This window comes from Pelodiscus sinensis, chromosome 8 (genome assembly GCF_049634645.1).
Source record: "Pelodiscus sinensis isolate JC-2024 chromosome 8, ASM4963464v1, whole genome shotgun sequence".
NCBI lineage: Eukaryota > Metazoa > Chordata > Testudines > Trionychidae > Pelodiscus > Pelodiscus sinensis.
In genome coordinates this window covers 3786386-3812895 of record NC_134718.1, presented here as the reverse complement: position 1 = coordinate 3812895, position 26510 = coordinate 3786386, and the positions used below count along the sequence as shown (strand labels likewise).

Below are 26510 nucleotides of genomic sequence, written 5' to 3'. Positions count from 1 at the left end.
ACCGGTTCTTCCCATTTCTGAAACCGGTTCCAAAGATGGATTTATTAAATCTGGACTGTTCTGCAAGAAGCACAGGTTAACAACTGAGAGATTCAGATAAATCTCTTCAGCCCTCATTGCGTGAAGAGCAGGTAGCTGTCCATGTGTGGATAAGATGACTGGAAAGAACGGCTGCAGTAATATTTGAATTCGAGGCTCCCGGGAGACCTAGTCGTTTATGGGATCCCTATTGTACAAGGTGCTGTAGAAGTACCAAACAATGCGATGTGCTTTCATTCTGTTGTCTCTCTCTTTCAGGTTCCTTTGGACAGGTTAGGGGCCCACAACCAAACTACGGTGGCTCTTACCCAGGAACACCAAATTACGGGAGTCAGCCTGCACCACCTCCCCCGCCAAAACGCTTAGATCCAGACTCCATTCCTAGCCCCGTAAGTCAATCCTGTTCTCGCCAACACGGACTTCCCCATAGGCCATTGGGACCTATCAGTTTGAGTTACAAGATGTTCTATCTTGTGACTTTGTTTTTCATGCTTCTGCCCATGAACGGGAATTCTGAGGATACTGCTTCTGGTAAAGAGATTATATTGACTAGTGGTTAGAGCATGGAACTGGGTTTCATGTCACCTGAGTTCTGTTCCGAACTCCGTCTTTGTTAGCCTGTGGCCTCAAACAGATTACTAGCCTGCTTTCCCTTTGTTTCTTTGTCTGTAATACTGGGATACTTACCTACCTCAGAGGGCCGTGGAGACTAATGGTTGTAGTGCATATTGGAACCTGGGATGGAAGCTGCTGTACAAGTATAGTTTTGCTGTTGCTCATTAACCCTATAACATAGGAAATCCTGAATTTATAGCACTAATTTTCAGCGTGCTGCTTTGTTCCATGTTGGCATGTGGGAGGGGGAGAATTCCTCAGAAGCAACATTGATCCCCTCTCTTGAGGACGGACTCTCATTAGACTACAGACTTGTTAACCCAAACGCAGGTACACAGGGGACTTCTAGGTGGACGTGGATTTGTCAGAACAGTGCATAATGCCCCTTACAAAGCAGAGCTGTCCCTCAGCACAGAATTGGACGATTGCTGATGTTTCGAGAGTGGTTCTGTGAAAGGGCCTACGTCTGCTGGCTTACGCACAATATGTGATCTGTCTTGTCAGTGGTCAGATATCCTGTGGGGTTTGTCACCTGAAAGCTCCCACTTCACTGATGGAACAAAGTAAGTTCTATCTGAGTCAAAGCAGTCGGCTAACTGACTTGGGTCCCAAAGCTACATTAAACTTGACATTGAGATTCCCCAGCTTCTGAGAGAAGAGAGGCGAGTTAAAAAACAATGGTGGCTCCTTTGAGGAGGCCTGAAGAGCTTGTTTACAGTATGGTGAGTCGTTCACTGCAAGTACTGTTATGCATTCGGGACAGGAGCTGATCGAACACATGCGCCCTCATCAGCGGTGCTTATTAAAGGCATGGCCATAAGTTTGTCTTCGCTGTCCCTCTACATCAGGGTGGGCGATAATTTTTAAAAGGGGCCCACTTCATAAATTTCTGAAATGGTCCTGGTCCTCAGGCGGAAGGGGCAGGGCCAGGAGACTTCTTGTGCGTCCCCCCCTTCCCCTCCAGACCCTGATTGGCCTGCAGGTGTGGGAGTGGGTGAAGTCTTCTCTCCTCCCTCTTTTCCCCTTCCCCCCCCCCCCCCCCGGAATTGCCAGCTGTTCTAAAACTGCTGGCAGTTCCTTCTAGATGCTGCAGCAGGAGGAGACCTCATGTGCTCCTCCCCCCCAGTCAGGGCCTGGGGACAGGAGAGCATGAAGTCTCTCACCTTGCCAGGGGCACGCAATGGCTATAGAGAAACTTTTTTAAACTGCTGGCATTTCTCTCTAGCCACCGCGTGGCCTTAGCGGTGGGGGGAGGAGACTTCGGTCTCGATTGGCCTGGGGGCAGGGGAGTGACAGGGTGGCTGTAGGCTGGATCCAGCCCGCAAAGGCTTATTTGTCCACCCTTGCTCTAGATGTAACTTCAAAGAGGCTAACTAGCTGTTGCCAAGGCTGTTCTGGACAGAACCATGAGATGCTTGTAGTTAAGGATAAGCTATTTCTCCAGTTTGACTTCTCAACAAAAGGAAGTTCCAAAAAGCTGGCAGGGAAGTGCACACAAGCAGCAGTGTTAAATGACAGTCACTTATAATTACTGCCACTAGCCTGTAAGACTCTCCTCCATTTCTCTGTCTGCTCAGGCAGTGTTTCTGAATTGCTTCTGATGCTGACAGACTTTCAGGGCAATAGTTTTAGTCTCTACTTTACAGCTAGGTGTGAGATAAATCTGGCTTCATGTTACCACCTGATCAATGCTGTTAGCTAGAAGTCTTAATCCTTGATTCAGTGTTTGTTTGTAGACATGCTTTTTGAAAGGAATGGGGCATTTTAATAGCTTTGCTTGCTTCTCTTCTCTGTCGCTACATTAAATCTCAAGAAACTTGCATAAACTGCCTCTGTTGCAGCATGTTCTTAAAGTGTAACTCCCCAATTCTAACACAACAAGTACGTTAGCCCTTGTCTCTGCCAAGATAATGTTCAGAGCCCAAGAGCAGTTCAGTGGCAAGACAGATGCTCAGATTGTGTAGTATCAAAGCAGGTGTATTCTTTTCCTCTTGTTGCATGATTGTACAATTGTATATATCTAACTCCAGTGCTATACATTTGGGCAGAGAGGAGTAACACTGTTACTTTTTGTTTTATTACTCTTTGTTTTCTTTTTGTGGCACTCTGTTGCTTTTTTTTTTTTAAAAAGCAACTCAGTGAGCTGCCACCACAGCAGAAACCCAGGCACAGAATAGACCCAGATGCAATTCCTAGCCCAGTAAGTGCAGTGTCTGTCTGTTGTCTGTGTGATAGTGAGCACCTGTGCATGCTTGTGGCATAAACCTCACCTGACTAACCCTCCAGTTTTAATCCTTTAGCCTTCTTTCCCACCCCTTTCTGCTTACCCCATCAAAATGAATACAATAAACTCCACACAGACTGGTTATTTCATCATGTCCTATGTCATGACATAAGGGGCAATAGAAAGTGGGCAGCACTTTGGAAGCAGATTATGAAGAATGTTTCCCCTCAACATCGTCTAGTCTTAAAAGCAAATTATCTACCTACATCAGGTTCCAGTTGGAACATCTATCACGTGACAAATGTAGTCTGAGTAGTTACATGTGTACACAGTTACATGTACACAGTTTGTTCCTTAGTGGAAGTCTTTTCCAATCTGTGTAAGCTGGATTTTGTTACTGTTCATTCTTGAGCTGCCAGTACAGAGCCAGCATTTGATGCCATTATCTCATGTTTGAAGTAACCATTTTGTTTTGATATGAATTCCTCATTGGAATCTCTGAGCAGACTCCCTCTAAAGTTTGGGGAGCTACAAACATTCTCTCATTATCTGTGATTCTGTATCACTGTTAAAAATTAAAACGTTAAATTTCTAAATCAGAAATGTGCTTTGAGAATCTTTTAAATGAAAAGTATCTACCTTTGGACTGGAAGAAAATGGTGGATTAGATTTTCTATTACCCCATATCATTTCTGCCTCATTGGTGATTGGCTCAAGTTGGTCACATGACTCCTATCTAATCAGTGATGACACCAACTTCAGTTAATCTGTAGAGTTTTGACAAGAGACATTTCCTGGAACTGTTGGTTTGATTCTGTGGCTGAGCATCCCACTGGTGTAGAACATAGACTGCAGAAGGCTCGCAAGAGCTCCTGCTGTAGAACACTGTGCATGGTAAAAGGGGTTGTAAACTGTGGGGATAGGTTATTCAGTGGGATCGGGGCCAGATCAGTTCTTAGACTGGATTTGGCATTGGTACTGACAGCAGTCAGAAGGGCCCAGTGCTTCCTATAATCTTCCATTCGATTGCAGAGTTCAGTGGCTATTCTGAATCCAAAAGTGCTGTTGAACTTCATAATGCATAATCCCTAATGAGATTTGTTCTTCAGCATGTTTATGGTGGTGACCAGTGGATTTCACACTGTTACCATCCTGTTGAGCTCAGCTTGGATGATCTGAAACAGTCTGAGTTGCAGACAGGCAGGCCTGCTTATGGGGCGGGGTGCGCGTAAAGGGGGCAATTGCTCGGCAGCCCAGTGATTCAGAAGGGCCTGGGACTCCTGGCCCTTTAAATGGCCCCTGGAGCACTGTCGCTGCAGTGCACTCGGGACAGCTTGGGGGGGATGGCGGGGAGGAACCCACGTTCGGGGGGGCACTGAGGGCTAGCTGCCCCAGTCCTGCCCCTTCCGTCCAAGGTCCTGCCCTTTCCAGGAGCGCAGAGCTGGCCCTTCCAGCTTGCCCAGGGGCCCAGCGAGGCTCTCGGTCCCCATAGCTCAAAGTCTGAACTAGTGAGCAGTGTATAGAAGTGATCACATTCTTGAGTTCACATATTTTAGGTCAGAGTTTAGTCAGCTATACAGTGGAACAGCCTCACTTTCTGAACTGTACAGTTGCGAGTATTTTCACAAAGAAAAGGCTGACAAAAAAGGAAGTGCAAGCTGAAAGATGTTTGGAAGCTATAACAAAGCTGCCAGGGAGATGGGCTGCGACAGTAGTTGCAACAGAGTATATTGGGGAGCAGTAAACAGCTGAATGCTATTGCAAATTATTTTCTTGGGCCAAATTCTGCTTTTAAGTGAGTCCAGATCAGCTCTTAAAATGTAAAGCATGCCAGTCTTCAAAATAACTAAAAACAGAAAACTGGAAAGGGGGTTTAAATAGGTTGATCTCAACAAAAATCCCATCTTCAGTCTTATTCCCAATTCAGAGACAATAAGAACTGACGGCTTGGTAAAGTTTAAGTCTAGGCTTCTCAGTTCTTAGCACTGGTAATGTTTGTCCCAATCCCTGTCTGTCTGCTCTGTCGCTCCGGATTCTGTCTCCCCTCGCCCCTCCCTTCCCTTGTCTCCATGGAATGGAGCCTGCTGTGGTTAACATGCTGCTTTCTCTTCTAGATCCAAGTAATTGAAGATGACAGAAATAACCGTGGATCAGAGCCATTCATCACTGGAGTTAGAGGGCAGGTCCCACCCCTTGTTACAACCAATTTCCTGGTGAAAGATCAAGGTAAAATACTGTTTCCCTCCTTAAGTCCTCCCCAAAAAACAGCACGTGACCAAAGATCCAGTTACATATTATCCCTCAGAGGCAGCAGCGCGGGGTAGCGGGCGGTTTCCCGGGTGCCAGTCTGAACTGATAAGCATAAGCCTAACCGTTTAAAGGGTTACACTCTTCCATCTTGAATGCGAAGAGGAAGCAATACGATGAGAGAAATGTTCTTGCTGCAGTGGAATTGAGAGTACTTGGGATGCAGGCACAGCTGTACTTCACTCTGTGAAGTCGTATATAGGAGCTCCGACGTGAGGTTTCAGATCACTTTAGCCAGGAGGGGTTTGGAGATGTCACTAAGGCAGACACTTTCCAGGAGAGGTGCAACAGCAAGCACATTGCTAGCAGCTCAAAGGTGGGCCTGTCTTGGACAGGCTGAGGTTCAGGTGCCAAGGTGAAATCGGCTCCTTTACCCCAGGGTACACTCACCAGGCCTCTGAGAAAATGCATTACCATTTCATGTGAAAAAACCCACCTGTTGTTGCCTGTCACAAGCAGTAAGAAGGAACTGAAAGTCATTGGGGCCCTTGACGCCGCTGCTCTGAGCACATGGCACCAGAGCACTGGAGTTGACCTGATGGGTACTACAAAGGGAAAAAATTCCAGCAGCTGTGAGGGCATGCACACGCTGGCATTGCGATGGACACATGCAAGCACTTGACCTATTTATCATGGGTAAACATAATAACGGCCAGGCTGGGTCATTCCAACTGTCCATCCAGCCCAATGCCAGCTGCCCCAGACGGAGGGATCACAACAGGGAATCCTCACATGATCTGTCACCCACTTCCAGACAAAGCTGCACCCACCCTGGAGTAGCAGGGTGTGACACATCAGGACTGAGGTGCGTTGGCAATTTTATGGGAACAGACACTGTCTAGGAATAGAACTGTATTATGGGGTTTCGTCTTGTGAATGGGAGGCATTGCGTGATCTGGGGGCTGGGTGAAGAAAGGAAAGATCTCCCTGTATCTGCCTGTGTTCAGTCTGACTTATCACTCCCACACTTTCAAAAGTGCATAAATTCCGTGCTTAGCTATAGAATCCAATTCTGCAGTGGTGTCACTTTCTCTGTACTGCCAGACAGACTGTTTATAATAAAAGTGGAATCTTTATCATCCTTAGAGCGGGGATGCCTGCATTGTGATTAGACTTGTTGCCCACGATATCACCTTTGCTAAAGCTTTGCACTTACCTCTGTTCTGCCCTCCAGGTAATGCAAGCCCCCGCTACATAAGATGCACATCATACAATATCCCCTGCACCTCCGACATGGCCAAACAATCCCAGGTTCCCCTAGCTGCTGTCATTAAACCACTGGCTACCCTGCCCACAGATGAGGTAAGAGCAACATCCTGGATGTGTGGTTGAGAGGTTCTGACCTCCTAGTAGCATGTGTTTTTCAATATCTCTCTCTCTAAGGGAGTTAGATAATTTACATTTTTGTGTAAGGAGATTTGAGAGGGTGAAGATTAAGGAAGCATCTATCCTCAACAGATGTGCAGTGTCAAGTAACGCTTAGACATAAGCGGGCTGTGTTATGTGCTATGAAAAGTGAAGAATTTGACCACTGCAGTAAGTAGTTAGTTCACCGCTTCATCAACAGGGAGTCCAGATAATTTCTTCTTCGCCTCCCCCACGCAAGTCATTAGCTGTGTGGCTAAGCTGTTTGTTGCAGCACTGCTTGCTCACTGTCTGCCCTTACTCCGGCTGGGCTCGCTTTGCTATAAACACTTCAGAAGACTTCAGTGACTCGAAACCATCTGAAGCTGTCAAATCAAAGGTTGTACATCAGATAGCACCAAGTTAACTGACATGCATGTGTAGGGACATGGAAGTGCATAGACTGGCAGAGAGCATGTGCCTGAGGGCTGCCCATGTCTCTGCCCCATTTAGTCTTACGCCTCCGCTGCTTTACTTTGCATCTGTAGAATATGGCTAATCCTAACTCCCTTAAAGTGCTATGAATACCCGCTGCTGTTATAAGCCTGCTTTATTTGTCTTTGTATTGCTGCTTCTAACCATGAATTCACCATGTCCCTGCAGGTTGGATGTCTACATTGAGTAGTGCAGTCTGCTCAGCCAGCAAGTGCCTTGCTGTGTTCTGTTCGGACTAGAGTCTACCTAGTGCAATATCGTATGGTGTTCTGAATCTCTTCTCTTGCAGGGCTTTTGTCATTTTAAGGGTAGTTTGTAGATTTTGGAAATCTGTTCTCTTGATCATCTGAATTGCCCTGAATCTAATTCTTGTACATAGGGTCGGGGGAGGGGCAAAAGGAACTACAAGGGGATAATTAGCTGTGGCCTCATTTCAGAAATGAGGCAGTAGTGATTGTTTGGAAGGGAAGTATTAAGTACACCCCACTACTCATTCTCCAAACCGTAACCATGCTTTGAATAAATGTGTTTTGTGATATCCAGCAAAATGTGGCCAAGTGCAAAAAGCTGCTTTAGTGACTTCACTCCGCCCGCCAGCACTAGAAACAGCTTGGCTGTGGATAAGGGCTGCTTCCCTTGAAAAGGGGCCCTGCTAACAGATGGGTGCTCAGCTGAGTATGCTGCACCTGTTGAGAGAAATGAGATGCTGTAAATGGAACTAAGGTTGTATGTACAGGGTGGAGGGGAGGAGAACAGAGTTTGTCGAAATCAAAGCATTCAGACAAATCTAGAATATTTAAAATCAAGTGCCTGCTCAACAGACATGATCGGTGTTTGACAGCAGGATTCAAGGAGCCAAGTATTTGAAGCTTTGAGAGGAAACTGGCTGTCTCTGCAGCCTTGGGAATGAGTGGCGTGCAGATATATTGTGTTCACTCAGAGCACTCCTTAGCCCTCTGCAGTGTGGGTTTTCTTTTGGTGGTGGCCTTTTCTTTCTCAGCAGGCAGGGGAAAATTGCAGGTCAGTGTGTTGTGTGGGCAAGGAAAACAGTAGGTTTAGGGATGTTAAATTTAGATTCATTAACTAATCAAATAGTCAATGGGATTTCCGTTGAATATTCGATTAGTCTATAAGGGCGCCTCCGCCTTTGAGCTGTAGCAAGAGCCCTTCCTAGGGCTCCAGTGGGGCTCTTGTACATTTCAAAAGAAAGCTGGCAGGGAGCGTGGGCCCATGCTCCCTGGCACCTGAGCCTTTGAAATGTACAAGAGCCCTGGTGGGGCTCTCGTACATTTCAAAAGTAGACTCACAGCAGAAGCAGAAGGAGCAGAGACTGCTTCAGTCCCCACTTGTGCTGCTTCCTCTGTGCCTCTACCTCCCCTGCCCCCTGTGGAGACGGTACTGGGGGCAACCAGCTCTTAAACTGGTTTCCCCCCAACACCAGCTCCTGCTCCTCTCCCTCCCCCTCTTTGCTGCCCCTCTCTGATAGAGGCAGTAAGTGGGTAGGGAAGGAGTGATTAGTCACATCACTAGTTGACTATCCAATCAGCTTCTGCTGATTGGATAATTGACTAATATCTTACATCCCTAAATAGCTTTTTTGGCTTCTGGCCAAGGCCACCAGAGGCAGCAAGGGATGGGCAGAGGGATATAGGGCACAAGCAGCACTGAAGTGCCAAAAGGGTTGATGGGAGCAAATGGGAGTGTAACCTAAAGAACTGCATTGCTGGCTGATGGAGGGAGGAGAAATGGCTGGGTAAAGCCGTAGAACTGAGCTGTTGAGGAGGAAAAGGAAGGGGCAGAGTTCAGCAGCAAATCCAAGAGGATAGTCTGTCGTTACAGTTGGGATCCACAACTGGGGGGAGAAGATGAGGTCTGACTCTTCAGCTACAGTTGCTGTCATGCCATAGTGTAGACGTGTCCTACAGGGATGGATGGGGGTTTTTCTGTCCCCAGGGAACTCACCAGCATTCTTCCATCAGCCTAGCCATGGGTGGCACGGGGATTAGGTTGGCATATCCCTCACACTCAGGCGCAAGTGTTGACATTCATTTCCCCAGGAGCGCTCAGTCTCTTTTGTGCCTCAAGGTCACTCGCTCACTCTGCTCTCCTCCCCCAATGTAGAGTAGAGACCAAGCCATGGACTTAACTGCTAGAGCACCCACCTTTTGGGACACGTTGTTTACTGGTCATTAAGTACTACAAAAGACAAGGAGAAGTTTTCCCACTTTGATCTTAACTAAAGTAAGCCCATGCTCTCATCTGCAGCAAGACACGATCCAGGGTCTGATGCAGAGATGAGTGAATAGCCCAAATACAGATGCGTTCCAGCCCCATCAAGAAGTTCTCTACTGGCTTAAAGATAAACAAGGAGCAAAAGATATGTAGGCATAGCCCCAGTGAGCATGCAACAGCAGGGAGCAGTAGGGGAGGACTTACGTGCTATCAGCATGATTGGCCCTAGATTTCAAATCTGACAGACATCATCCCTGATGTGGACTGATTTAACTTTTTACTTGAAGCTGTCTATGATTGGACTTTCACATTGGTAGTGGTATTTTAATTTTATATTAAAGCTGCGACACAGCTGACTAAAATAGTCACATGAAAAATGAGTAAGTTTGGTCCAGTAGCCCAAACAGCAAACACACACATATTTTGGACAATAACAGCAGCAACAACAGTTTGGTTTAATTTACTTGAGATAAGATTGCAGCCTGAAAATTGAGGCATCCGTGTTTTCCTGTTCTTGAACAGCTACATTCAAACTGGGTTGCTTTTTCTCAGTCTTTTGCAAAGAATTCAAGGGTTAAGTGCGCCTCAGAGTGAAGTGGCTATTTTACACTTTTGGAAGTGGAATTAATTCTAGTAGTTGTAAGCCTCTTTGTATCTGGACATGGGTTTGCCTTGAGTTTATTTTTGACGTGAGAATGGGAATATGGCATTTGAGACAGTCTAACATAGTTGATCGTACTCTTACTGGACTGGAGTAGAAAGAGGCTTGTCCTGTTACTGCCATGGTGTTGGGATAAAGTGCAGAGGGCAGGGTGTTAGAATTCAGCACAGGAGCTTAGGGGGTGGGGAAAGAAGTAATCTTTGAACAGCACTGAGCCAAAGTCCAAACACGTAGGAGTCGTCTATTTTGTGTATACAAAAAGAGTTCCCAGAACTGCATCTAAGGAAATGCTTCCGCACTTAATCTTTCTCCATTTCTTCTGGTACTCACTGCGCTCTTCTGGCAACTGCAGCCTACAGAAGAACTGTACTACGGACTTGAGACAATGCAGCAATTCAGAAATGTATCCCAAACTCTTGGATTCCACAGCTGTTACAATGCTAAGCCCTGCATAGTCTACCAGGAGGAAGTTTCAAGCTCTGTGATGCCTATATACGCTTCCTTTTCCCACTACTGTGTGCCTGACCTGTGTTTCCCTCCTCAGACCCCTCCTTATTTGGTAGACCATGGGGAACCTGGTCCTATCCGGTGCAATCGGTGCAAGGCCTACATGTGTCCTTTTATGCAGTTTATTGAGGGTGGAAGGAGATTCCAGTGTTGCTTCTGCAGCTGTGTCACTGAGGGTAAGCCGCCTTTCTAGATGATGATGTTTCAAGGAGTTGCAAATAAATTATTTAATTAGGGATGCCTTCATGGCATAATAAGTTCTAGAGCAGAGTACAGCACCCTGTGTTGGCTTCTACACTGCAATTCTTTGTTCTTCAAAATAGTCCATTAACAGTGCATTGAGGCACAGTTAGTGCTCAGATCTGAAATGCTAATGTTAAGATTGTGGGAGTAAATTGAATCATACGCCTTGTGTATTTGCCTTACAGTCCTGTCTCACTCTGTGACGACATATTTCTCAAATTATAATGTATACTCTTCATCGTTGTACACATAAGTAGCATCTTACATTTATTAATTTCACTTATTCTGTTTCCATAGTCCAGAAACTTTTCTGACTGAGCACTTGTGAGCCTGTTAATGCTCCTGAATTGCCAATAAAGATTCCCTAGTTGTGGTCACGTGCACAATACTGCAAGGCACTGGCTAGATTTCCCTTTGTATAGTTGAATGCCCCCATCCCAATTTTGCAGCCTGCTGGCAGTTGAATTGTTAACAAATTGCATGTCTAAAATTGGATGTCTTTGTCCCTAGTGCCACCTCACTACTTCCAGCATTTGGATCATACTGGCAGGAGAGTGGATTTCTATGACCGACCTGAATTATCGTTGGGCTCCTACGAGTTTTTGGCCACAGCCAGCTACTGTAAGGTACGATAGTGTACATTTAATGCAGTGCTGTGATGTTAAATAAATCCTAGCTCCTCTGAGAAAGCAAGTGGAGGCTGAATCAGATGGATTGGCTTTCCGGTTGATGTCATCACTAGCATCTCTTTGTACATCTGAAGAGGTTAGATTTTACATCCCTGTTAAGTGGGACTGCACGTCCCATCGTATCTGTAATTGTTACCGGTAGTTAAAACCTTATCTAGGAAAGTACATGCCATTTCTCTACAGTGGCAGCTGCAATGTTGCCTGCCACCTTCTAGAGAAGGAAGGTTGTGACCTACTAGTCGGTCGGAATTGCCCCAGTAGAGATGAGAAGCAATGGGATAGAGCAAGCCCCAATGCATTTACTGGCAGTAGTCACACATTGTAATGAGGGTTTCAAAGATGCAAAGGCGGTAAATCTGATCCCATATTTCAAACACTAGAATAGTCTGGGAAACTCACCTGCTTCAGATTCTACACATTTGTCAGTGTAAACAGTTCCCTAACTTTTCAGACACTTTTGGGGGGAAAGACACGTGCATTACTGTTTTGTATTAGAAGGACCCCTCTTTTTGCTGAAAAAGATAGGAAAAGAGTTTTCTAAAGATTGCAGCTTTTGACTGGCCTGGTCAGGGCCATATTTTAGATTTTACTGAGAACTGGCAATACAGCCAAACACATCCCCAAATTTCATGCAAAATGGCCGACTGGGATTGGAGAGTATAAAGCCTTCCCTTGACTCTTTTCCAGCTTACTTCTTCCGTTATCCCTGCGTCTCTGCTCGCTGTATTCCCCTCTGATAGCTCACATCTTTCCACCAGTTCTGCCACCTCCTCAAGTCCTTTCTCTCCCCCTTCCCATCCTCCCTGGAAGGAATTTCTCTCTTCCTTCTCTTTTCTGTGTGTTTGTTTCCATGTATGCCAGTATTGAGGTACTGACTACTCTGTTGCTCCAGTGGTCAGTCAGCCTTGTTGCTCCACTTCCCATTCTGATGTAGACTGCAAAGAAAGGAAGTGCTGATTGGAGCCAGGCTCTTCCCAGCAGAATCCGTGCTCTGTGAAATAAGGGCACCCAGTTCTGGAGGAGGAAAGTCTTCCTTTGTAGTGCAAGGACACCCCTGCTTAGTCTCTAACTTTCAAAGTCTTCTAGAGCATGAGAGTTCTGGGGAATCCTGCCGGCCTGCTTCCCACTCCGTCAGGGCTGTTCCATGTAAACAGGAACTTCCTTTACACCAATCCTGTTCTGCCTGCTCAGTCGAGGGATGCCACATTCCAGCTCTTCCATGCATGATTGTGATGTCGGACATTAGGATTCAGATGTACTTGAATTGGGTGGGAGCAGAGAAGCAATGAATTACCAGGATCTTAGTTTTTACTCTTGACTAATTACTAAATAGAGGTTACTGGGGTTTTGATGGCATGAATTTGTCTGGGTAGCCTAGCCTTGGTATGATCTCTTCTTAAGCAAGGGGCGATGGTTTTCTTTCTGTATTCCACAGAATAACAAGTTTCCCAACCCACCTGCTTTCATTTTCATGATTGATGTGTCTTACAATGCTGTGAAGAGTGGCTTGGTGAGGCTGATCTGTGAAGAGTTGAAGTCTCTCCTGGATTACCTGCCCAGGTAACTTAACTCCTTTGTTCTGTACGGTCACAGCCGATGACCACAGAAAAGCTGCCACCACTCCATGCCTTGCAGAGGGGACATGCCCTTTTGAAAAACCATGAGGAGTCCTGTGGCACCTTAAAGATTAGCAGATTTATTTGGGTATAAACTGAGGGTAAAAACCACGTTGTCAGATGCATTGCATCTGTATGGATGCATTTGACAAAGTGGGTTTTACCCACGAAAGCTTGTGCCCAAATAAATGTGAGTCTAAGGTGCCACAGGACTCCTTGCTGTTTTGCAGATACAGACTAATATGGCTGTCTCTCTGAGACTCTCTCTTTAGAAGGCTTTTACTGCTAGTGACAGCTTGCAGGAGCCTGGCTAGCACTGCCAGCCTCCACACTGGCCCAGTGACATGAGTCAGCCTGTCCTGAAGGGATGGCTTGGAGGGTGGCTGCCTTCATGGTCCGTTCAGTTCGTATCCAACAAAGGAACCACTGAGATACCTGTCCACTAGGAATGATGGTACAGCAGCCTGTTCTCTTCCCTTCCTTTTCCTGCTCCCGGGTCATTTTATTGACCTCTGCATGTTGTAGCTCTTGTGCTTTCATGGCCCTTGTGATGCACTAAGTGTCTTTATTTTACAGGGAAGGCAGCATTGAAGAGTCAGCCATTCGGGTGGGCTTTGTCACTTACAACAAAGTGTTGCACTTCTATAACGTGAAGAGCTCGCTGGCCCAGCCGCAAATGATGGTTGTCTCGGATGTAGCTGACATGTTTGTGCCGCTGCTTGATGGCTTCCTGGTGAATGTGAACGAGTCAAGGACAGTGATTGTCAGGTAACGGGGACCCATACTGTGTTGAAATAGGCTCCAGCTCTGAGAGTGCCCACTTGTACAGGGCTTGGCGCTATCAGTGTTTCTGGAGTCTTTAGGTGTAACTAATGGAGCTGGCAAAAATCAGGTGCACTGTGTCTTGGGTGTCCTTTCTTTGCCAGGATACCGCCTTTCTGATGGCCTCTGGGAAGCTTTATGTGCCACTTAGTTAAAACTGAAAGCTAATAACCGGCACATAACATGTACAAGCAACTGATGCACACCTTGGAATACAGCTGTACTTGTCTTCATTGTCATGGTTGCCTGAGCCTGCTCCACTAGAACTGGGACTGAACTGACAGGAGGCTGCAAAGTGGGACTTATAGGGAGAGGCTTCTTTAGAGAAGACTGTCAGAATGTCCTAGAGAGCAGGAGATCATAATGGAGTTCTCAAAGTCAGTTTGAGGTTTCTGTGAGTTGATATGTAGCAGGGTTGACTCACTGCCACAGTGCTGCCTCCTGGTCACACCAAAAATTAGCTCTGTTCCTCACCAGGGTGCCCTCTTCTGGCCAGGGACTCACCCATCATCACTATCCGCTTTCATATCTCCTTCATCGAGATCTGCATCACTCCCTGGACCGTGGCGTCCTCTTAGGGACCCATTCCGTTCTCCCCACTTCTGGGGATGTATCAATAGTCCTCAGTTCTGGCACCTGCCTAAGAGGCCAACTGCAGCCCCAAAGATCAGCCTTTTGCCTCAAGGGCAACCGACAGTCAGTATAGAGGCTAGGTGTGGTGTAGGGGATGGAGGGATGACCCAGGCCCAACCTGGGGATCTTCTGGTGGCAGGCATCTTTTGCCCTCCTCTCCCCTTCCCTGCGTTGCTTTCCTGTGACCCTTGTATCAAGGCCACAGCCTGGGCAGTAACAGGCTGGAGCCTCTCTTCAGCTCCCCTGAGCCTGCCCTGCACCGCTTTATCCAGCTGCTTCTACTCCCTTCCTGGCCAGAGCAAGAGTGAGCTCCTCTTAGCCCTGCAGCCTTTTATAGGACCCAGCCTGGCCCTGATTGGTTGACTGCTCCCTGCCCTGATAGGCCAGGATTGTGCAGTTCTTCTCTGGCTTGTCTGTGACCCTCTCCCTGCTGGAGTGGGCTATAGCACCACTACACTTGGACTGTGCTGACCAAATAGATTCTGTGAGGAGAGCTGAGTGAATGGCTTACATAAAACTAATAAGTGTATTAAGCTTGGAGTGCTGAAAGGGGGATGTTTGGCTGAACTGAGTGAGACTGGGACTTACTAACCAGAAATTGAGCAGAGAAGCAACTGAAGGGGAATGAACAGAAAGCCATAGAAGCTTTAATCTAGAAACTAGAGTTTGCTTTCTCTTTTCCTGTGATGTTCCAGAGGGACAAAGACTAGGAAGCCCAAGTCATAACTTCTAAGGAGAAGAGGAAATTATTAGAAGAAGCACCTATTGGGGCCCTAGAGTATGCACTGCGGAGACATGCAGGCAGAGGAAGTGGATGGAGAGTTGACAGGATCAGTTTTTAAGAAATGCAATAGCATGCAGGTTAGAGAAGGGTTAATCATATAATAATCACTATCTTCAGGGCATCTCAGTCCCAAAGGTCACCAGCTGTGAATTTAGCAGGTGAGCTTTGAATCCCTTTGAGCATTCTCCTTTTCCTTCTTCCCTGGCAGTTTGCTGGACCAGATCCCAGAAATGTTTGCGGACACAAGAGAAACAGAAACTGTCTTTGCCCCAGTAATTCAGGCAGGAATGGAGGCTTTGAAGGTTTGTTGACCTGCTGTTGTGGGGAATGGAAGATTGTTTTTATAGTGGAAGCACCTCTGTGCAGTGATTCTCAGAGCTGTTCATAAAAAAGGTTGTTGCTCTCCTCAGAAGTGTATGCAAAGGGTAGAAAATGCTTACCCTACCACTGAAATGCAGCCACCTCTGTAGTTCATGTTAGCAGCTGTTAAACCTCAATTCATTGTTTACCATAAAAAGCAAAGAATACACTATGCAAGTGAAACTGCACAAGTTTTTACCTGTGATTTAGAATTCTTGCCTGCGATGAAATTTCGTCAGGTCCCTGGGCTTGATAAGTACTTGGTACTTTTTTAACAAAGGGATCTTCTGAGTGGTTTAGGACCCAGAAGATTTCCAAAGATTTCCCATCCCAATAGCTGACTCATCTGAAACTCGTATGTGTGGATCCATTGGCTAACCATGTGAGAATTCCCTAGAAAACACGGCTGATCGTGAGAATTTCTATCCGTGTTCGCTTACACTGAAAGGAAAAGCAAAGATGAGCCATTCAGTATCCCATTCACAGGCTGTTTAAGGACTGGGGATTTACCTGCTAGCAGTTTAACCATTAAAGAGATCTCAGGCATGGAATAGAGATTTAAAAATAATAAGCTGAGGAAGCTGTTTCCAAAATCCATTACGTTCCCTATGACAGTACTTGTTTCACCTACCAAACATGGTTGCTATTAATCTCGGACAGATAGACCCATTGGCTGCTTGGTCCCATCAAGGGTTAAATATCTAACTAGTAGAGAGGAATCAGACAGCGATGATACTGTCCCAAAAGTATTCGTCTTGAGAAATCCATGGTCCCTCACCACTGTTTCTCACCAAAGCAATTCCATCCCCTCCTCTGTAGGCAGCAGAGTGTGCTGGCAAGCTCTTCATCTTTCACACCTCGCTGCCCATTGCAGAGGCCCCAGGGAAGCTGAAGAACAGAGATGACAGGAAGCTAATCAACACAGACAAGGAAAAGGTAACAAGTGATGTGCTGCTCAGAAGAAAAGTGCATGTTGCTCTGGCATAACCTAGAAGGAACCAAGGAGCTGTAGAGGCTCCATAGCTGCTAACTGAAAACCTTCTATCTAATGGCTGCCCTATTCCCCATGGCTTCCCATATGGAACTGAGTGTGTTCACTACCAGGACAGAAAATGATTCTACATTGGGGACAAGAGTGGGTGGTACTAGAACCCAGACCCCAAGGGAGAGAATAATTGTATAACTAAAAAGCTCTGTGCTTTCGCTGTAGAAAGGTTACAGCTAGTACCTAGTTAATCCTACATAGGAAAGAGGAATCTCCATCCTTAGAGGGTTTTTAAGGCCTAGCTTGTCAAAGCCCTAGCTGGGAAGATTTAATTGGGGTTGGCCCTGTTTTGAGCAGGGAGTTGAACGAGGTGATCTACTAAGATCTTTTCCAGTCCTAATCTTCATTGATTCTAGGTGCCTCACATACCTTAATGCCCTGAATAAATACCTATGTTGTTTGTAGCCGTTACATTGGTCTCTCATTCCTTTTTTCCCCACTCCCTTTCAATCTCTGTCTTCCCTAGACCTTGTTTCAGCCACAGACAAGCTTCTACAGCAACTTAGCCAAGGACTGTGTGGCCCAGGGCTGCTGCGTAGATCTGTTCCTTTTTCCAAACCAGTATTTGGATGTGGCAACGTTGGGGGTAGTCCCTTATCAGACAGGTGGCTCCATTTATAAGTACGCCTATTTCCAGGTAAGTGCTTTCTTGGGTCAGGCTAGCACCTGCGCTGTATAAGTGAACAAAACCCATCACTTAGTTCCCTGTTGGGGTTTTTTCCCCCCTCATGGGGTGGGGCATAGGCCATAAGTGAAGATCTTGTCTTACCCTTGAATCTTAATATTGTTTTGTTTGCACTATATTTCAGACTTACTTTGTACCAGCATGAACCTGTGCTACATAGGGGTATAAAAATTTGGTTACAAAATGTAACCATTAAAAATCCTAGTGGTTACACATGCTGTGGGCTCTGCAGTATAAAGCTTGTGCTGCAGAGCCCGCAGCGCAGCTGGCTCCCGGGGGGTGAGGCTGGCAGCTGGAAACAGGTACGCACCGGGAGTTGGCTTTTGGTGCACACTGGCTGCTGGCCCCACTTCCAGGGAGTCTGCTTCAATATGGGCTCTGCAGTATAATTTTATACTGCAGAGCCCATAGTGTGGAGTGACAGCCAGCTCACTGGGAATGGGAGCCAGCGTGTAACGGTCATGGAAACAGATAAGCTGATTTGTTAACTATTAATAGTTACACTTGTGCGTTCCTAGTGCTATATAGTTTCTTAATAAGAAAAATCTAATAAAAGGTGAAAACATTATCAGCCCTGCAACAGTCATCACAGTGTATTGTCCACAAGGCAGAACCTCCCCACAGTGCTGGCTCCACAGCCTCACTTAGCATTCGAACTTGTGATAGTTAGAGGTATCTTTCTTAAATTACCATGTGGGGAAAGCTTTGCTTTTCCGTTAAAATATCAGAATGTTCTGCAGTGAAGATGAGCAGTGATGTTTCTGCATCATGAAAATGTAAGTTCAAGGCTTGCTTACTAGGCTAAACTAGACTTCATTCATAATAAACGTTCATTACAAATGGATACAGTGTTAGTGGGAGAGAGTGGGAGAATCTGGAAGGCAAATTGCACAGCCTGGGGAACAAGTTCAGATACGTCAGGCAGCTCTCAAGAGAAACTACAAAGGGCTTTGGCAAGTCTCCAAATAGACCCTTCATGGCTTCTTTTGTCAATATGAGCTGGATCAAATGTGCTCTGAAATTAGGATGGTATACAATGTTTCAGGCTTCATGTCATGAAATTTGTCTGTAGTTGGGCCTAAATCCTACAGGAATCTACCATGTCCTGAGAATCTTCTATGACCTAGCAGGGATTCAAGCACTTCAGACACTGACTGTAAGCCTGTACTCTGTATGTGGTGAACAGTGGCCAGAGATTTCTGTTTACATTACAGTGGATTGCAGGAGCACTTAGCCATAGTTCTGCTTCTCGCACCTGGTGTAGATCTCCCCCATGGCATTCTGCAGTAAAGGCTCTGAGTCCCTCTCTCAGCAGTCACAGTTGTGGTGGTCACAGCCGCTTGCATGAAGCAGGGTTCCCTACACATACTTGGAAATAATACATATGCAGATCAGGATCTCTTAAATCCTAGCTTGGTATATTTTACTTGGGAACTTTAAAGGCAGTGGCTCCCAGGGCTCTTGGGGAATTTGAGATCTGTGAGGTGGTGCTGATCTTGTGGGGGCAAAGGGGGGGATTTGAGATACCACTGGTCACTGTGCATGGAGGCTGATGGGGCAACTCGCATTGTTTTAATGTCAGGCCTGATTTGGTGCTTTGTGTTTTAGCTGGAGACCGATCAGGAGCGGTTCCTGAATGACTTGCGCAGAGATGTCCAGAAGGAAGTGGGATTTGACGCTGTGATGAGGGTACGCACAAGCACAGGTAGGTATTTGCATTGCCTGGGGCTTAATAAACTGGTCAGTAAACATGTAGGTTGGGAAGGGTCAGACTTACTCAAAGCCTGGAACATACCGAGGTTAGGTTGTTGACCCTGCCTTGTAAAGCTTGAACGTCCCTGGGGAAAGGTGAATGAAAAGCTATAAAAAGAGCTCTCCAGTGTCCCTGATAGACAAGGGCTGCCCTAATTTCCAAAATGTTGCCTGCTCGTCTGCTACAAAATGTGATTGATTTAGAGTGTCCTTTTCTCTTTCAGGTATTAGAGCAACTGACTTCTTTGGTGCTTTCTATATGAGCAACACGACAGATGTGGAGCTGGCAGGTCTGGACTGTGATAAAACAATCACAGTGGAATTCAAACATGATGACAAGCTAAGTGAAGATAGCGGGGCACTTCTTCAGGTGAGGCAGAAGACAGTCTGCAATGAAGGGAGGGGGATGAGAGCATTCAAACTCCAAAATATGCTGGCCTACCAGACCTCCTCCATATGGAGATACAAGAATATTGATCTTTGGAGTAACAGCCTTGCCCTGTGTAACTTGCTCTAAGGTTCCCTCTTTTGGAATCACTTTCTCAGCCGTGCACACGCAGACTAGATAGCTGCATTGCTATGAAGTTTGCTTGGTTCCTTACTTGACTGAGGCTCTCTCCAGTCCCAGTGCTGATGGCCTATAGAAAGAACAAGTTGTCTATCATCTGTCATCGACTCCTGGTGATACTTCAGCGAACAGTCTCTTTCCTCTCTGCCCAAGCGACAAAACTAGCTGGTTCCCTGGGGTCCTTTTCCCATTCTACCTACTCTTCAAAGCTCTCCACTCAGACATTTTCTAGGACTCCCCAAGACGGAGAGAGAACTAGAAAGAAGCTGTTGACTCTGCTTATTGCCTCCTAACCCCATGCTTTGTCTATTTGCTAGAACAGTATCTTAATTGTCCAGCTAACCCCACACGTTGTTTGGAATAGCAGTTCACACATGGGTGGGACTTGATAGTGTTAAGTGCTTTGTAATGCACCATATGTAGGCTTTTGTGTAGGAAGGAAGAGGCACAGTGTTTTGGCTGAAAAACCACCAACTTTTCAAAAAGGGCTTGGCCTGCTGTACTCCTAAGTCAGTTCACCTTTCTCAGGCTTAGGTAGCTAAAATGTGGTTACTCTCCAGAGCCAAGAAACAAAATGGCATGTGCTGATTTGCTTACTATAGTAGGACTGAGTTGTTTACCTATTCTGTCATTTTGTGCCTGTCTCTCTTCTAGTGTGCTCTTTTGTACACAAGCTGTGCAGGACAGCGACGACTCCGCATTCACAACCTCTCCCTGAACTGTTGCACTCAACTTGCTGACCTCTACCGGAATTGTGAGACCGACACGCTCATCAATTACTTGGCCAAGTTTGGTAAGAGACTGTCTTGGAGAGTGCTAGAATCTTACTACTACACGGTAGTTCTCTTTCACAGCCAGTGGCACTTATTTTTTTACCTTGCACCAAAGAGTTGGCCAGGCAGAGGTTGGAGTTTTCAACTCTTTGTGCTCCTCCAGTCCCCCAGACAACTGGGCTTATAGTACTCTTCTCACATGGGGCTGACAGAGGCACAGCCTTATTGCCTGTTGAGTCAGATGCTAAGACTGGTCTGTGGACTGTCTCAACAGAATTGGGGGCGGGGGTGTATAGCTATTGCCATCTGCACATGTTCACTCCTGAAGCCACAATTTTTACCCCTTCATGTTCCTGAGTTCCTCTGCTCCAGGCATGGAAACACACACAGCTGCTCCCAGATCCTGCACACAGTAGTGAGACCAGTGAACATTCTCAGTGCTACATTGGGTATTAAGTGTACAGATTAAATGGGCTTCCTGGAACTGCAGAAGCCATATGTGCTGTCCCCTCCAAGAGGGCGAGAGGGTCAGTTGTGTTCAGCAGAGTCCCCTGGTGGCCCCTTAGGGAATGGCATTGCCAAGGTCTGCAAGGAGTCTCCAGTTGTCCATGACCAGAAGTGTGGCTGGCTGTGCCACAGGGCCTTGAAGGGGTGCGTGGTGGGGAGATGGTGAGTACGTATCCAAAGTAAATGGAGTTTGTGAATTTCCAGTAGGATTGGGTAGATTTTTTTTCCCCCCCACAAAGGGAAAGGTTCCCCCCCCCCATTGGAGAGTTGCTCTAAGTTTACATCTGAAGAAGTGCATTTTGCCCATGAAAGCTCATGATACTATTATATATTTTTGTTAGTTTCTAAGATGCCACAGGACTACTTGTTGTTTTTAAAGTGACAGACTAACATGGCTGTCCTTCTGAGACGTGTAAAGATTTTAGATCACTTTATAAGTTAAATCATTACTGGCAACATTTAACATTCCTGCATATTTTTTCCATGCCTTCCTGTGCAGCGTATCGTGGGGTTCTGAATAATCCAGTCAAGACAGTGCGAGACACGTTGATCAACCAATGCGCACAGATTCTGGCGTGTTACCGAAAAAACTGTGCTAGTCCTTCTTCTGCTGGCCAGGTGACTGCATGGGCTTTGGTTTGAATGGCAGCTTAGGGAGGTTCAGCATGAGGGGGCAGCTCCTCTCGTTCCTTGTAATCTAAGTGGGGAGCTTCCCTTAGCAGCTGAGTACAGAACTATAACCAGGTAGCTGGGAAGAGAAGCTCTGTTCGGAGTCACTTTGCAGGCAGACTTTCCTGACATTGAGGAATGCCAGTTGCTACCACCTCAGGAGAAACAGAGAATAATATCAGGAACCTCGTGATTCTTAGCTGCTGGTACCTTACATGGTACTTGACCTCTTTGAGAGGCCTCCTTAGCAGAAAATCCTATTCCTTGGATAGTAAATTTCTATGAATGGCATAACACTTCAATATTTTAAACTTTAATCATGGGTCTTTTAAAATGTTTTGGGAGGAGCCTCTTCCACTGTTGGGCAATCATCCTTTGGATGTCTCTGCTCCTTCAGTATTTCTCAAGCACAGTTGTGATATATGATGCTGAGATTCTGTCATTCTCTTCTTCTCTCTCCCCCGACCCTCCCCGGAGTCTGAATCTCAGCATCAGAACTCTTACAGAAGTAAGGATGCCATAATAATCCAGAGAGAGCTCCTGTCTGAATGAACTCCCTACATGTGGCAACTCATAGACGACCCAAAGTTTAAAGAATTTTAACTGTAATCCATTGTGACATAAGTTTGTCCCTCTCTCTTTTGTGGTCATTTTGTTGACTCTTTCCAGTCTCCATTTCGGTAAGGCATTGAAATGACCTGCTGTCTCATTCAGAAAGGGCATGTCTACACAGCAGGGCTAAAGCCAAAATAAGCTATGCAAGTTGAGCTACGTCAGTTGTGTAGCATAAGTTGAAACTTCTTATTTCGGCTTTTGGTGCTGTCTACGCAGCAGGAAGTCCGAGAGAGCACTCTTCCTCAGACTTCCTTTATTCCCATAAAATGAGGGTTACAGGAGTCGGAGTAAGTTCTCCAGCTTGACAGTGTCAAAATAACTGCTTGTAGTGTAGATGCAGACTGTTATTTTGGAATAATGTCAGTTATTCTGAAATGTTGCTGTGTAGACATATCCTAAGGTAGCTGATTACCTTTGGTCTCTTTATTCTCCATCTTGTAGCTGATCCTCCCTGAATGCATGAAGCTGCTTCCTGTGTACTTGAACTGTGTGTTGAAGAGTGATGTCCTGCAGCCTGGAGCAGACGTCACCACTGATGACCGTGCCTACATCCGCCAATTAGTCAGCTCCATGGATGTAGCAGAAACTAATGTTTTCTTTTATCCCAGGCTTTTGCCTCTGGTAAGTGCTTGTGTTCCAAGTCCATTTGAGCCTTGATACACAGGAGAAGTCCTCATTCCAGAGAGTCCAGCTTCCTCTACTCAGCAGAGTAACCTTTCCTTGAGAGAAGAGTGCAGTGAGAGAGGAGTTGAGATGTGCCATTAGCTGGGGCCTTTTATATCAGGAATGTTCTTTATCACGCAGTGTGAATTTAACAAGGTTTTATCCCTTCTCCTGCCCTGTGGGAATGTGTAAGCAGGGTCCTGCGTACACTTTCATAGACTGGAAAATGTTCATTTTCCATCCTCGTAACCCTACATTACGACCATAATCCTTGCAGCCTAGGAGGACTTGGGTTTTTGCTGATGATGAATTAAATAGGAAGACCCCTGGCATAAAGCTGGCTACAGAATGCACTCCCATCCAGTGTTCATAATTGGGATTACAGAGTATTGCTGCTAGAGCCAGGAGCCCCATCTGTTCTCATTAGCAGGAAATCCTCTCCAATCTGTTGCACATGGTAATCAACAGGAAGGATGTTCATTCCCAGTTGATGCCACTTGGAGATTGGTACATGATTTGATGTCCTTTTTTTAGAAGGAGGGGTATGTGCAGGTACCTTCTGAGTCAGAGAAACTGAAAACCCCTTAGGATTTTGGAGGCAGGAATCACTGTGGCTCACAAGACTTACAGGCATCTGTGTAGTTCTTGCTCTGCAACACTTAATTCCTAGCTAAAAGTTACACGGTAAGAATGTCTAACTAGCGGTTCAATTCATTTAATATTTGAACAGAGCAAAGTAGATATCGACAGTGACACCTTGCCAGCTGCAATCCGGAACTCTGAGGAGCGACTCTCTAAGGGTGACCTGTATCTGCTTGAGAATGGACTGAACATCTTTGTGTGGGTAGGAGTGAATGTGCAGCAGAGCCTGATCCAGAACCTCTTTGGAGTATCGTCCTTCAGCAGCATCAGCAGCACTCTGGTGAGCTGGATGTGGGGAGCAGGCTATGTGGAGGGCTTCCAATAAGCAGAGCAATGAACATCCAGCTTAGAAAGCTGTCATCCTAAAATCTCATTGAGCACCCATGGGGAAGAACATTTTAATCATTTGATTTAACTGGTATGAATGTGAGCTTCAGAACTCTCTCCTTGTATCCCTATTCGGATTTCAAGTCTGGGAAAGCTGGCTGTGTAGCCAGCATAGTGCCACAGTGTCCCCCTTCTGCCATGTGCATGAGACTGAGGTGTTTTTTATTTAGAAATCATAGCAGGCTTTGGCAGATGTTGTCCCACTGCACCTCTTGAGGAATATGGGAAGAGGGTTACCGACAGTAGCGTCTGTCTTCTCTCTCTCCCCCCTCACCTTCACCCCCCCCCCCGCCCGATCAGAGAGAGGCTGAGACAGGCCAGGGGCATATGTATATAAGATTTATACCCTGCTTTGACCCTTGGCTCCCTAGCAGTTCAGTTCCTGTGCCTGTTAGCTTTTCCTGGTAAGTTTGGCCCCAAGGAGGAACAAGCAGTTTGCCCACTCCTTCCCTGGACTGCAGTCTAGTTTTAATAAAAAGGCTTTCTAATGACTTCACACATTTTTTGGCTTGCAAATAGCTAGTCAGACCTTAAGGCCTAGACTTGAACCTGTATGATGAAGAAAGCAAAATTGGTTATTGGCATGACTCTAATTGTGTGTGTGTAATGGGGGCCTGGTCTTTTCCATTTACAGAGTACCCTGCCAGTCTTGGAAAACTCTTTCTCGAAGAGAGTGCGATCCATCATTGACATGTTCCAGTCACAAAGATCCCGCTACATGAAGGTAAAGAATGTGGCCCCTAATTGTGGCTCTTTAATCTCCCTCTCCTGCCTTTTCTGAGCAGGTGACACCAATCCTACTTCCATAATCTGTAAAATTAAACTGTTCTCAGCCTTCAGTTGCCGATTCAGATCGGTTAATTTCAAGTATGTGGTTGGCAGTGAGATAGTGGCATAATAGTGTTGTCTTGTGTTTCTGGCTCACTGTATTTACTACTAACATTAGGCCAGGGCTCTATTTTCTTCTGGTGTCCAGTGGGTGTGGTCATATAGAGCCCTTTCCGTTGGCATCTGATCTGCAATCCGCATACATTGTTTGGGGAGGTCTGGATTTGCAGGGCTCTACTGAAAGCTCCACAGGTCACCACACAACAGGGAAACAAGGCTTGTGTCAACTGCCCCCTACTTTTAACTAGCAGCCTCCCACCACCTGCCAATTCTCCTTCCCTTTTTTGGGCAGAGGCTACAATCCTGTCCCCCTGTATTCAGCACTGCCCTCTAACACATGCAATGAACCAAGCACAGCACAAGAGCAGTCATGCTTTCTCCTCCGTCCAAGCAAGCTGGAGACTACAATTTCCAGAATGCCCAGTGGGCTATTGCTGCTGCAGTGTGATTGAGGACTGAGTGACAGCTGCTCCTTCCAGCAAGCGTATGCTGCAAAACCCTGTGCAGATACAAAATTTGTAACTGCATCCAAGCTGCAAACTACAAAAATAATTCACAGATACCTGGATATGCAGAGCTATAAGTATATGATGCTAGAACTAGAAGCCTGAAGGAGATGGCAGTGATCTAGCCAGACGTGAACTTTCAAATGAACATGTCTGAGTCCTCATCACCACAAACATTGTTGTATGGGTCAGACTGAGTAAATTATTGTGATTCCCATAGAAGTAACTGGACTACATTTCATAGTGATGGTATAAGCTATTCATCAGTCGCACTGAGGTGAAGCAATAATTTTCCTGTGAAACCCTGCTGCAGGAGCAGTGAGAGTAGTGGTGTGTAAAAGGAAAGGCCATCCCTTCTACTTCCAGCTCAGCTGCAGAACTTACAGTCCAGAACTTAAAGAAAAGAATTAGGCTCTGTTCTTAAAAACAGGTCAGGATTCCTAGATGAAAAGTTGATAGAAACCCAGTACAGCTAAGCTGGGAGGGAAGATGAAAAGGGCAAGTTTAAACAGCCTCACCCCATCAGAGAGACTGCCTGTTCCTCTATCAGTGTTTGATCTCCAGTCTTGGGTCTGCTAAATTCTATATGCTGTACTATCAGAAACACCTGGGTGCTCAGTGTGAGTAGGTGTAGTGTAATAGAAAGGAAGATACAGAAGTAGCTATTGGGTCATACAGTTAGTGGCAGAAAGGCCTGTTTGCTCCACACAGTCCATAAGGGGAAAACTAGAGTGCATTTTGAAAGAGGGTGTATAACATTCCTGTTTCAGCTGTGTATCTGTAGTGGAGACAAAATACATTGTATTACTAAAGCCTTGCACGTACAAAATTTGTATCCACAAACATGGTCCATGGATATTTACAGGGCTCTAGATATTAAATTAGGATCTGCATCCATCCACAATCTGCAAACATGGTCCAAAGATAACCGCATCTGCGGATGCAGATATAAAGCAGATAGCCACAGGTTTGCAGGGCTCTGTGTTACTGCTTCTCTCCCAGCAAAGCTTTACAAGGCTTTCTGAAAAGAAACCTACATTAGGAAGCCAAATGCTAGTAGCACAGCTGAAGTACGTTGGGCTAGGGATGCACTTGTCAGGTGGCTGCAGGTGCTTTTCCTTCAACCTTGTGCCACCTCCTACCATATGCTAATGCACCCCTGCTGTTACTTGGTGATGGTAGAAAGTCCTGATGTTCAGCTCATCAGAACTGGCTTAATATTGCATGACCCCACACAGG

At 46.0% G+C, this 26510-nt stretch overlaps 1 protein-coding gene across 5 annotated transcripts in view; it reads left to right on the top strand.

Moving 5' to 3' along the window:
- SEC24C (SEC24 homolog C, COPII component) overlaps positions 1–26510 on the top strand; it is a 106273-nt gene that overhangs the window by 76922 nt on the left and 2841 nt on the right. For 4 of the 5 annotated variants that reach the window (XM_075935700.1, XM_075935697.1, XM_075935699.1 and 1 more), the window contains 18 exons: positions 298–428; positions 2786–2854; positions 4993–5104; positions 6360–6487; positions 10462–10600; positions 11178–11293; positions 12792–12916; positions 13549–13740; positions 15420–15513; positions 16391–16507; positions 17083–17253; positions 18910–19006; positions 19278–19423; positions 20276–20414; positions 21401–21519; positions 22627–22806; positions 23579–23770; positions 24512–24601. In XM_075935700.1, the coding sequence (XP_075791815.1) occupies positions 298–428; positions 2786–2854; positions 4993–5104; positions 6360–6487; positions 10462–10600; positions 11178–11293; positions 12792–12916; positions 13549–13740; positions 15420–15513; positions 16391–16507; positions 17083–17253; positions 18910–19006; positions 19278–19423; positions 20276–20414; positions 21401–21519; positions 22627–22806; positions 23579–23770; positions 24512–24601 (2357 nt within the window). The remainder of the gene's footprint in view (positions 1–297; positions 429–2785; positions 2855–4992; positions 5105–6359; positions 6488–10461; positions 10601–11177; positions 11294–12791; positions 12917–13548; positions 13741–15419; positions 15514–16390; positions 16508–17082; positions 17254–18909; positions 19007–19277; positions 19424–20275; positions 20415–21400; positions 21520–22626; positions 22807–23578; positions 23771–24511; positions 24602–26510) is intronic. The other variant, XM_075935698.1, reaches the window with a different exon arrangement.